The sequence below is a fragment of the Schistocerca gregaria genome, chromosome 5 (genome assembly GCF_023897955.1).
Source record: "Schistocerca gregaria isolate iqSchGreg1 chromosome 5, iqSchGreg1.2, whole genome shotgun sequence".
NCBI lineage: Eukaryota > Metazoa > Arthropoda > Insecta > Orthoptera > Acrididae > Schistocerca > Schistocerca gregaria.
The window spans coordinates 49,386,419-49,400,059 of NC_064924.1; the positions used below are offsets into that span (position 1 = coordinate 49,386,419).

The following is a 13,641-nucleotide window of genomic DNA, read 5'->3' on the forward strand; positions in this document are numbered from 1 at the left end:
CAACCCTTCCACAAATTGTTGCTGATTTAAATGCTGGGCCATCATCAATGTTGACTTTCAGAGGTGAGGGCCCAGACATGTACCCCTGATGACTGCAAGACGCAAGGCTTTATACATTACCTGGGCCCATGAACACCAATATTGGACTGTTGATGACTGGAAACATATTGCCTGGTCAGACAAGTCTCACTTTAAATTGTGTCGAGCGAATGGATATGTACAGGAACATATACGGGTATGGAGACAACCTCATGAATCCATGGACCCAGCAGGTCAACAGGGGACTGTTCAAGCTGATGGAGGCTCTGTAATGGTGTTGGGCATATGCAGTTGGAGTGATAAGGAATCCCTGGCACATCTAGACACGACTCTGACAGGTGACATGTAAGCAAGCATCCTGTCTGATCACCTGAATCCATTCATGCCCGCTGTGCATTCCAATGGACTTGGGCAATTCCAGCAGGACAATGTGACACCTGAAACATTCAGAACTGCTACAGAGTGGCTCCAGGAACACTCTTCTCAGTTTAAACAGTTCTGCTGGCCGCGAAACTCCCAGACATGAATATTGTTGAGCATGTGTGGGATGCCTTGCAAAATGCTGTTAAGAGGAGATCTCCCCCCCTCATACTCTTACTGATTCATGGACAGCCCTGGAGGATTCATGGTGTCAGTTCCCTCCAGCACTACTTCAGACATTAGTTGAGTCCATGCCATATCATGTTGCAGCACTTCTGCATGCTCGTGGGGGCTGTACATGATATTAGGCAGGTGTACCGGTTTCTTTGGCTCTTCACTGTGTAACACTGAGCTGTGTCTGATAAGTTTGAGTTCAGACAGTTGATCATTATGTCAATATTATCTGCAAGCTTACTGTATTTGAACTGCCCTTCAGCATCATTTGGTGATCGTTTATGTAGAGTACTAATCAGATTGGGCCCATTTTGTTTCATTGTCAACCAACTGAAACTGAAAAATTTACGAAAAGGTAGTAAATTAAGGACATGGGACCAGGATGAATTGAAGGAATCAGATGATGACGAGACTTTCAGAGGGAACATTGGGAAAAAATTAACTGAAATGAGAGAAAAAAATATAATAGAAGGCAAGTTGGTAGCTTTGAGAGATGAAACAGGGAATGCACCAGATAGTCACATTGGTAGAAAGGCAAGCCCTAATAGAAATCCCAGGATAACACAGGACATATTAAATTTAATTAATGAAATGAAAAAGTACAAAAAGCAGAAAATTTTGCAGGTGAAGAGGAATACAGTCATCTAAAAAATGAGATTGACAGAAAGTGCAAAATGGCTGTAGAACAAATGCAAGGCTGTAGAAGCAAGCATAACTAAAGGAAAGACAGATGTCACTGACAGGAAAATGAAACAGATCTTTTGAGAAAAAAGTGTTTGTATGAATATTAAGAGCTCAAATGGCAAGCTAGTACTAAGCAAGATGGAAAAGCTGAAATCTGGAAGGAATATATAGAAGGTCTATACAATGAAACAAACCTGAGGAAAATGTTGTAGTGACAGAGAAGAGGAAGTATATGAAAATGAGAGGTAGATGTGGTACTGCAAGAAAAAGTTGACATGGCATTGAAAGTTTTAAGTGGAAAGAAGGAACCTGGAATAAATGACATTCCCTCAGAATTACTGAGATCCATGGAGAGTCAAGTAAAAGAAAATTATATTTGACCTGGTATGTAAAATATGTGAGACATACAAAATACTCTCAGATTTTACAAAAAAAAAAAAAAAAAAAAAAAAAAAAAAAAAAAAAAAAAAAAAATTGTAGTTGTTCCAATTTCAAAGGTAAATGGTGGTGACAGGTGTAAATAACACATCAATTTGAAAAGTCATGGTTGCAAAATACTGACATGAATTATTTACGGTAGATTGAAACCTGATATTATCTGAACTCAGACAGGAGTAGTTTGGTTTTTGGAGACCTGCAGGAATACAGGAGGCAATACTAACCCTCTCATTTATCCTAGAAGGTGCACAGAAGAATGGCAAACCCACAAGGTAGCAAAGCTAAAATAAAGGGAGTGAAAGGTTATTTATAGCTTATACAGAATTCAATTACAAGAGTTGAAGGACATGGAAAGGAAGCCATAATTAAAAAGGATGTGAGACTGGATTGTAGCCTATCTCAAGTTTCTTAAATTTGTGCATTGAGCAAGCAGTAAAGGAAACCAAGGAGAAATTTGGAAAAGGAATTGAAGTTCATGGAGTAGAAATAAAACTCTAAGGTTTGCTGATGACATTGTCATTCTGTCAGAAACAACAAAGGATTTGGAAGAGCAGTTTAATGGAATGGATGTTGTCTTGGAAAGAGGCTATAAGATAGACAACAATAAAACAAAAAAAAGAATAAAGGAGTTTAATTGAATTAAATCAGATGATGCTGATGGATTTAGATGTGGATATAAAGCACTAAAAGTAGTAGAGGTGTTTGCTATTTGAGCAGCAAGTAACTGAAGATGGCCAAAGGAGAGAGGATATAAAGTGCTGACTATAAATACCAAAAAAAGTTTGTGTCTGGAAAAGAGAAATATTTTAATATCTAATATAAATTTATTTGTTAAGAAGAGTTTCCTGGAAGTATGTGCTTAGATTGTACCCTTAAAAAGGTAAAATGTGGATGATAAGCAGTACAGAGAAGAAGAGAACTAAAGATTTTTAAATTTGAGACTACAGAAGAATGCTCAATATTAGATGGGTAGAGTGGATAAAAATGAGGAGGTACTGAACTGAACTGGGGAAAAAGAAATTGCCACAACTTGACTAAAAGAAGGGATCAGTTGACAGTACACATCCTGAGGCATCAAGGAATTATCAGTTAGATGGAAATTATGGGGGTAAAAAATGTTGAGGGAGACCAAGGCTTGAGAATAGTAAGCAGTTTCAGGTGGATGTAGGTTTATTAGTTAAGCAGAGATGAAGAAGCAGTACATGGTTTCTCTTTCCATACTGCCAGTGTGAAACAGGCCACTCATCTCCTGCCACCATGTCCAGTATATCATGTTGGACATGGAGGAGAAGCACTCAAGTCCTGTGTCATAATTCTGGTTCCATTCTACCACTGGACTCTAACAATATACCATCCCCCAAAAATCTGACCTACATCTACATCTACGTATATATGCTGCAGACCACTGTGAAGGAGGGCTGTATATATTTCCCTTTGCACCACATGCAAGAGCTGCTTCTCAGAGCATTCACATATGGAGCATGTTAAGAATACTTGAATGACTCAGTGTGTGATGTTTTAGTCAAATCTTGTCTCTATAATCCCAATGGGAGCAATACATAAGAGTAGCCATATATTCCTGTCTCTATCATTTAGAGCTAGTTCTTGAAAGATTATAAATAAGCTTGCCTGAGATAGTTTGCTTCTATGTTCAAGTATCTGTGAGTTCAGATTTTTCAGGAAGTCTATGATACTCTCCCAAGGAGCAAATAAACCTGTGACCATTCATGCTGCCCTTCTATGTATACTTTCTGCATCCCCTGTTAGTCCTATTTGTTATGGATCCTACTCAATTAAGAAATATTCTAGGGTGGACTGCACAAGTGTCTTGTAATTTATTTTGCAGGTAGATTGCATTTTCCCAGCATCCTACCAAACAGCAGAAGTTTTTCACCTGCTTTATCTACAACCAAGCTTATATAATTGCTTCATTTCACATCATCACCAATTTTTACAGCCAGATATTTTTGAGAGATGACTAATGCCAACTCTGTCCCTATCACTGATATAGGAGATGATGTTTTTGAGTTTTGTAAAGAGCAAAATTTTAAATTTCTGAGTATTTAAAGCAAGTTGGCAATCCTTACATCACTTTGATATGTTCTCAATATCCGACTGAATATTTCTGCAGGTTTCTTCAGACAAATTTCATTTCAGATAACTGTGTCAGCTACAAAAAGTCTAAAATTACTATTAATGTGTCTGCCAGGCCATTAAAACAAAATATGAACAACAAGGGTCCCAGCACACTTCCTGGGAGAATGCTTGAAGTTATTTATATATCTTTCAATGGCTCTACATCCATGATAATAAGCTGTATCCTCCCTACCAAGAAATACTCAATGTAATCACAGATTTCACTCATCTTACTTTCATTAAAAAGCATTGCTGTGGTATTGAGTAAAAATATTTTTCAGAAGTCAAAAAATACTGCTTTTTCCTGATTTCCTTGACCCAGGGCTTTCCATGCATAATGTGAGAATAGTGCAACCTAGGTTTTCTATGACCAACATTTTTGGAAACTCATGTTGGTTCACATGGTGATGGTTATTTTGTCCAAAATACTCCATTAGTTTTCTGCTTAGAATATTATCAAGGTGCCATTGTCATAGATTTGTTGGCCCTATTATTAAGTTCACACCATCAGCAAAGACCCCTATTTCTGCTTTTCTATTTTTATGTATTTATTTATTTTTATTTTTTATTTGTTTATTTAATTTTTTAGTTGCTTTATGAGTGTGAGATAGGAGGTCATTAGCGGTACCATAACTTAACACTCTGGAAAGTTAATAGTAATTTGTTCCCATTCAGAAAAAGATTAATCTACATCTACATCTACATCTACATCTACATGGTTGCTCTGAAATTCACACTTAAGTGCCTGGCAGAGGGTTCATCGAACCATTCCACTCTCGAATGGCTCATGGGAAAAAGGAACACCTAAATCTTTCTGTTCAAGCTCCGATTTCTCTTACTTCATTATGATGATCATTTCTCCCTATGTAGGTGGGTGTCAACAAAATATTTTCGCATTCCAAAGAGAAAGTTGGTGATTTAAATTTCGTAAATAGAGTTCACCACAAAGAAAACTGCCTTTGTTTCAGTACTGCCAACCCAACTCGTGTATCATATCAATGACACTCTCACACCAATTGCGTGATAACACAAAACAAGCTGCCCTTCTTTGCACTTTCTCAACATCCTCTGGCAATCCTACCTGGTAAGGCTCCCACACCGTGCAGCAATATTCCAGCAGAGGACAGGCAAGTATAATGTAGGCTGTCTCTTTAGTAGGTTTGTCGCGTCTTCTAAGTGTTCTGCCAACAAAGCGCAGTCTTTGTTTTGACTTCTCCACAATATTATCTATGTGGTCTTTCCAATTTAAGTTGCTTTTAATTGTAATTCCTAGGTATTTAGTTGAGTTGACAGCCCTTAGATTTATGCAATTTATCATATACCCAAAATTTATTGGATTTCTTTTAATACCCATGTGGATGACCTCACGCTTTTCTTTGTTTAGTGACAATTGCCACTTTTTGCACCATACAGAAATTCTCTCTAGATCATTTTGTAATTGTAATTGATTATCTGATGATTTTACTAGACAGTAAATTACAGCATCATCAGCAAACAATCTAAGGGGGCTGCTCAGATTATCACCTAGATCATTTATGTAGATCAGGAACAGCAGAGAGCCTATGACACTACCTTGTGGAATGCCAGATATCACTTCTGTTCTACTCAATGATTTACCATCTATCACTACAAACTATAACCTCTCTGAGAGGAAATCATGAGAGCTGCACGAGGCATCTAACATAATGCTTTGCTTGCTATCATTTAAAAACAGGGTGGAGCACAGGAAACACATGTTTTTTACTATTGAATGACTCGGACACAGTTTGATGAAAGTAATAAGAACAAGCATGAAGTGATAGATTTTTTAATGCAGTTTTGAAATATACATACTTTAATTAGGTTCAAAAAATAATGTCTTGGAGATAACGTCCTTCTTGCTGGATACAATTTTGGATCCTCTCCCGAAAGTTACACATGGTTCTCTCCAACATTTCATTTGGCATGGCTTCAATTTCCTGATGACTGGAATTCTTCAGGTCATCAATTGTGCGAGGCTTCTTCATATAGACTTTTGATCCCCACAAAAAGAAGTCACATATTGACAAATCGGGTGAGCAAGGCTCTCGCCATGTGAGCTGTGGAACCATCCTGCTAAAACCATATTTATCTGATGTCCACTTGACGCCTTTCAAGTTCTGGATGAGGAAAGTTGTTTAACATTTTAACATAGCACACTGATGTCACAGTCACTGCAGTTCCTCCCTCTTCAAAAAAATAGGATTTAACAATCCCCATCATTGAAATGCAGCACCACACTGTTACTTTTAAACTGTGGGAGGCTTTTGGTGTAATTCATGTGGGTTCTCTGACACCCAGTACCAGCAATTTTGAATCCTGACATAACCGTTTACATGAAAATATGCTTCATCACTCATGAATACTGTAGGATTTGCATCTTCCGTAAAAATTTTGTCCATTACATGACAAAACTCTCTGCGCTGCACAAAATCCTCTTCACTAAACTGCTGGATGATCATTATTTTGTATGGGTGAAACTTAGGATCATCATGTAAGATGTGGTGAAGCGAACAATGTGACATACCCAGCACTACAGCCTGTCGTCTAGGTGATCGTTTTGGACAAGCAAGAACAGCTACTCTCACTTGGTCTACATTTTCTGGAGCATGAAATGAATGTAGAAGAATAGGTGGTTTATTTTTCATTACAGATCCAGTAATTCTAAACACTGCAACCCATCGAGTACAGTATTTCGATCAGGCACTGCACCTCGACATCCAACTCTAAAATTTTGACAGGAAAGACACTGCACTGTGGCTACAGAATCATTGTTTCTAAAGTACAGCTCAACAATGAACACATGATGCTCTACACTCAAATGCTCCATAGCGACTGAAACTGCATTGTATGGGCAGTCTGACAACATTCATTCAAGGTCAATACCCCCTCTCGTCACCGCATACTAGCAGTTCAAAAAACATGCGTTTCCTCTGGTCCACACTGTATTAAGTGAAGCACTTATACCTCAAAGGCTTTAAACTTTAAGTTTCTCCAAAAGAATGCCGTCATTTTCACAGTTAAATGCCACAGATAGATCGCAAAAAATCCCTGTCAGTGAAAACATTTCATTTAGATATTTTGAAATGTGCTCGGTGGATGGAGACACTCTCCTGGAAACCAAAATGTAATGCTCAGAATCTTATATTTGCAAGTATGTTACAACATTCTTAAATACATTGCCTTTTCCAAACACTTTGAGAAGGAAGTTATTATTGAAACAGGTTGATAATAGTTATTAATGTTTGTCCTACTACCTTTCTTAAAGAGGGGTCTAACAATCATTTACTTTAGTCTGTCTGGAAATATATCTTGATAAAGTGACGTATCAAACATATGGCTAAGTGCAGTGGCTACACCATAAACACAGGCTTTTAATATTTTGCTTAAAGTGTTATCAACTCCTGGAGAATTTTTGTTTTAAGAGAGTTCATTATTTTGTTGATTTCATTGGAGCAGCAGGAGTAATCTCAGATTGATTGAATGTTTGTTGCACTGACTATCACATATGATGCAATGCTTTTTCTGTTTAGCTGACTGTATCAAGTTTCTCAGCTACATTTTGAAAATGATTGTTGAAGAGTCTTGCTACATGTTTGGAGTCTTCATTTCCAATTAAAACCAATATGCTCACAAAATGTTGTTCTCTTTTATTGTACTCTGTGCCAAGGCATCACATATTTCTGAAGTTCTCCTAACAGAAAAAGAATGAATGTGCACAAAAACTTCTGACACTCTCTTACTCTGTTAATTACATTTAAATTCTTTAACAATGCAATTCCTGTGTCTTATCATCACAGAATATTACTGTACCAAACTTCTCACTAAGCCATAAAGCAGGAATTCAAAAATTAAACACACTCCTCAACTATAAATATTATTGGAAGTCAAAGTATCACATCACATTAAACAGTAAAGCCTCCAAAACCACATATTCACATTATCTTTATCATCTCTCTTATAGAATACCACAAATACTCACCTGAGTTGCCTGCAAGAAAAAAAGTTGATCTGGTGTCCAACTTGAAATTAATGGCAATAACTCCTCAGAATCTCCCCAGTGCTTTAAGTAAGTACTGTAGGCAATCAACACACCAGTATAATCTGCCATTCGCTCATTAGCAGATAAAGCACCATTAGTCTGAAATAAGTCCGAGGTATCAGTGCTATATCTCATAAAGAACAAGATGATGGTCATAAGAAAATATAGCTCTTCAGAACCTATAAGAATTTATAATATCTGATAAGACTGTGCATGTCAACATGAAACAAGATGTAAGAAAATTTCAACTATAAATTACAATTAACAACATAAGGGAAAGACTGACAGCAGTCACTGTAAAGATGACATGTTCAGTTGCAGATAGGTGCAACAAAAAGACACATCAGCATCAGTCAAAGCCTTCTTCTGTAAAGCAAACACACACACACACACACACACACACACACACACACACACACACACACACACACACATTCATTAACACATATTCATTCAGACAAGCAAGTACACCTCATACACACATGACCACCATCTCCTGCAGCTCAGAGAAGAATGAGACTGTCATGTTGAATGAAAACAGCAGCCTGGAAGGGGCAGGGATATCAGGGTACAGATGGAGGGGAGGGGGAAGAGTGCTGTTGTAGAGCATGCAGGGACAGGACTGCCAAAAGGCTCATTATCAGAAGACTGTCGTAAGAAAGGTGCAGGAGGGAAAGAGGGAAATAGGGAGGAGGTGATAAAACAGACAGGGTGAGTGGGGTGGAAACGGTTTTTAATGAGGCATGTGGGAACAGTAGGTTACTGTAGGTTGGCCCAGGATAAGTTTAGGAGAAGAGGATGTGTTTTAACAGTAATTCCCATGTGTGCACTTGGGGAGGGGAGGATCCAGATGGCTTTGGCAGTGAAGCAGCCACTGAAATCAAGTATGTTATGTTCAATTGCATGCTGTGCCACAGGGTGATCTACTTGTGTCTTGGCCACATTTTGGCAGTGGCCATTCATCCTGGTGGACAGCTAGTTGGTAGGCATGCCAGTGTAAAAAAAAAAACAGTGCAATGAGTGCAGCAGAGCTGGTATATGGCATGGCTGCTTGCATAAATGGCCCAGTCTCTGATGGGGTATGATAAGCCTTTGAGAGGACTTGAAAAGGAAGTGCTGAGTAGGTGGACTGGGCAGGCCTTGCACCTCGCTCTTCCACAGCAGGGATATGATCCCTGTGCTAAGGGGCTGGAATTGGGAAAGGCATAGTGATGGACTAGGATGTTGTGGAGGTTGGGTGGGCAATGGAACCATTTTAGGAGAATCTTGCATAGGATGTCCTTCATTACAAGGCATGATGATAGGTACTCAAAGCCCTGCCAAAGGATGTGGTTCAGTTGTTTCAGTCTGGGGTGGTATTGGGTGACAAAGAGGGCATTCCTTGGTACCTGGTTCTTGAAGATGGTGGTAGGACTGGGTGGTGTGTAGGGAAAAGGCATTGGAGACCAGTATGTGGACAAGGTCTGGAGGATAGTGCCTGTCTGTGAAGGCCTTGGTGAGAGACTCAGGACTCCGGGCGAGGAAGTTCTTGTCACTGCAGACATGTCATCTCCAGGTGGCCAGGCTGTATGGGAAGGATTTTTTGATGTGGAAGGGATGACAGCAGCTGAAATGCAGTTACTGTTGGTGATTGGTGGATTTAATGTGGACAGAGGTGTGGGTGGAGCCATCAGAGAGAAGAGGTCAATGTCCAGAAAGGTGTCACTCTGGGTTGAGGATGACCAGGTGAAGTGAATAAGAGAGAAGGTGTAGAGGTTGTGAAGGATTAAGAATAGGGTGTCTTGGCCCTGAGTCCAGAGTGTGAAAATATCATCAATGAACATGAACCACATTAGAGGTTTGGAGTTTTGAAATGCTAGAAAGTTCTCCTTTAGATGGTCTATAAATGTGTTGGCATAGAAAAGTGCCAGGCAGATGCCAATAGCCATGCCGTGGTTTGTTTGTATACCTTCCCTTCAAAGGAAAAATAGTTGAGTTAGGATAAAGTTAGTAAAATGTATGAGGAATGAGGAAGTGTATTTGGAGTCTGAAGGATGTGGGGACAAATAGTGTTCAACAGCAGTAAGATCATGGACTTGAGTGATGGTGTATAGAGAAGTGGCATCAACTATTATGAGTAGGGGTATAGGGATCCAGGAGGTAAAGAGGTGGGGATGGTGAAGAGTTCGTGAAGGTAGTGATTGGTATCTGATGTCAGATGTTAGATTATGGACAATTAGTTGGAGGTGTTGGTCTTGAGGGCGGAAATTCTTTCACTGAAGGCACAAAAACCAGCTACAATGGGGCATCTAGGATTGTTGGGTTTACAGATTTTGGGGAGCATGTAGAAGGTGTGTGGGGGGGGGGGGGGGCGGTGTCATAGGGGGAAATGGATTCAGGGGAGAGGTTCTGGGGAGGGCCTTATGCCTTAAGCAGGGATTGGAGTTTATGTTGAACTTCTGGGATGAGGCCACTCTGGCAGAGGTTATAGGTGACAAAGTCCCTCTGCCAAGGTAGTCAAGGTAGTCACTGTGATCACAACAACAATGGTGCAGCCTTTGTCTGCAGGTAGGATGAGCAGGTCAGGATTTGTTTTGAAATTGTGTACGGCTGTCCTTTCTTCTGCTGAAAGGTTAGTGTTACACACACAACACATGGCTATCTGATCGATATTATTCAAAATATCTCCCTAAGGGGGTGGATATAACTCACCTGTTGAATGCGAGTTGAAAAAAAAAAAGTTCCTTTTGTTTGGCCAGGAGACTGTGATAGAGCATTCAGTTACATAAAGTCACTGCTAAAGACATTGTTGTACTGCAGTACCTAGCTTGTCCCAGCTGTAGATGCTCCTAATACAAGGTTGGAGTGGTGTCAGCTCACATAAACACTTATGGCTCTGAGCAGTGTACCACATACACCTGGAAAATTTTGGCTGCCATTCAATGCAATTATTCTCAGACAGAAAAGGGAGGCTTTATCCATGTACACTGTCTGAAAAATCCTTGTTTTCCTCTATGGCAGCAAGTTCCATCTCATCACTGACCATGAGCTGGTTGTGGTATTTTCCAGCCCCTGTTTGCAACTTTTCGACAATTCCAGTGCTAAGCTTCGTTTTTGAGCTAATGTGATTATGAGGTTCATTACGCATCGTTGCATCTGCCTGTGGGCACCGACCTGAACTTCGACAAAGCCAGATCAATGCTCATTTGCAGCACATGATGGAAAGACTTCCAGTGATGGGTCACCATTGTATTAACATGATTCACATTGTCCGTCGCATTTCACATAGTGTAGACCAGGAACTGTCTGCTAGGCCTGCCCGATGTAAAACTGACTGGGCACGGCCCATGCTGCCTGAGTTGTTGTTGTTCTGCAAGCAGAGGGTGCAGCCGAATTCTCACGTGCCCTCTGGTGGACAGGACTTTACTTGCAGCCACTGCTGCCCGTGATGCGCCGTGCTGATGTGCGCCTCCTGCTATATTTCTGGTGGCTACTGCACTCCTCCTCCTTCAGGGGGTGAAGCCACTGTGATCCACTGCATCAGCAGGTGGAGCGCCATGCAGTAGCGATAACATCCATGTCCATTGGAATGTTGGAGTTGGGGGCATCTGCCAACCCTCAAGCCGGAATGTTCGAATGTGGTTGGAAGTGACCCACATGAACAGGTCCCCGTCGTCCCACCACCAGAGCCCGAGCCAGAATTGATGACAAGCTGTCGAACTCCGGATCCCGTTCCACCTCAGGAGGGGCAAGACCCAGGGACGATGGGGAAGGCACGACCACAGGTGAACCAGCCTCCTGAGAAAATGGGCCTGCGAGGGAGGCTGGCTCTCACCAGGGCATCTATAACAATGGTGATGCTAGTGCTGGAGCTACTGGAGGCCGCAAAGGCTGAGAACCATCACAGTGTGGTGGAGTCACAGGTGGGAGGGGCGGTAGCATCCCCTGAGAAAACAACACAAGTGCCGGCAATGGGGAAACCGGTACCTGAGGGGTCAGAGGGTGGGTGCCCAAACGTGGATGTAGCTGATTTTGGTGACAACATATTTCCCAGTCCCCTGCCTGCAAGGTATAGAGCCGGCAGCCATTGTGGTGAAGGACCACCGCCGGTATCCAACGTGCATTGCGACGAAACCCACGTGCCCAAACCGACATACCCGGTGGAAAGCCGGGTACCCCGTTTTGTGAAGACTGGCGAGGACCAAGCCAGAGGAGGTGCAGCAGAGTCCTAGGTTGGCGCCAGTGGACGAGCTCTGCGGGGCTGCGTTCTTCCATTGGTGTGGTCCGGTATGCCATCAGGAAAATTGTCAACACCTCCTCTGCAGGAAATCCATGCACATACTTTTTCATCTGCGTCTTAAATGTGCGCACCATGCGCTTGGCTTCGCCTTTCGACTGTGGATGAAATGGGGGAGAGCAAACATGCCAAATACTGAAGTGCCTACAAAAATCCTGGAAGGTCTGCAAAATAAACTGAGGTCCATTGTCCAATACCAGGGTGACTGGCAGACCTTCCACAGAAAAGATTTTTGCGAGTGCCTAGATTGCAACTTCTGAAGTGGTTGAGGAGCATATGGGAATCGGGAATAAGCATCAATGACAAGGAGCCAAAACCCATTGAGAAACGGGCCCGAAAAATATATGTGAACACGTTCCCATGCCTGGGTTGCAGGCGGCCATGAAGAGAATGGTGACCTGAGAGACGCCTGTTGCCTCACACACTAGGAACAGGTGGCCACCATGTGCTCAATTTCTCTGTCAATACTGGGCCAGTGCACATGTCTGCGAGCCAAGGTTTTAGTATGGGAAACACCCAAATACCCCTCATGTAATAACGTGAGGACCTCCCTTCACAAACTTGCAGGAACAAGCACGCGAGGGGCTGTATCACCGGTAGCCAGAAGGAGAACGCCTTCCAAGACTGAGAGGCGGTCTCGTAGAACAAAATAATTATGAAGAGGATCCAAGGCCCTGCTGAACGAGGTAAACTACTTGCTGGAGAACTGGGTCAGCTGCTGTTTCCCTGGCTACTCTAAAACTAGTGATCAGGATGCCATCAACCACCTGGCGGGACGCCACATCCAAATGAAAACACATAATCTCCTACCAACTGAACTTAGGATCTGGGCACACCGGAAGATGGTAAAGGGCGTTGGCATTGGCATGCTGTCTGGTAGGACACAAATGAATGTCATAATGGTACTTAGAGAGGAACAAGGCACAGCACTGCAGTCTGTGGTCCACCCCATCCAGAATCTGAGAGTCGGGCCCAAATAACGATATTAATGGCTTATGGTCACTGATTAACTTAAACTTCATGCCATACAAGAAATGGTGAAACTTGGTAATAGCGTAGACAATGGCCAAAGCCTCTTTTTCCACTTGGGAGTAATGGGCCTGCGCGGGACTAAGAGTTTTAGACGCAAACGCCAGTGGCTGCTCAGAGCCATCCGCATTGCGATGGGCCAGGACCGCCCCCACCCCTTTACTGCGAGTCATCTGTAGCCAGGACCAATGGCTTATTGGTGTCAAAAGTAGCCAACAAGGCACTGACATGAGGAGGCCCTTCAATGAGGTGAACGCTTGCTCACATGTGGGTGACCAATCAAAAGGAACACCCTTGTGCAGAGGGCAGTACAGGGGGAGGGCTATGGTGGAAACCCTGGGTATGAACCGGTGGTAATAGGCAATCTTGCCTAAAAAAGCTTGTA

General features: G+C 41.9%; 1 protein-coding gene across 1 annotated transcript in view; it reads right to left on the bottom strand.

The window, feature by feature from the left end:
• LOC126272391 (uncharacterized) overlaps nucleotides 1–13,641 on the bottom strand; it is a 288,157-nt gene that overhangs the window by 23,759 nt on the left and 250,757 nt on the right. The window contains exon 15 of the mRNA XM_049975214.1: nucleotides 7,892–8,050. Coding sequence (XP_049831171.1) covers nucleotides 7,892–8,050 — 159 coding nt within the window. The remainder of the gene's footprint in view (nucleotides 1–7,891; nucleotides 8,051–13,641) is intronic.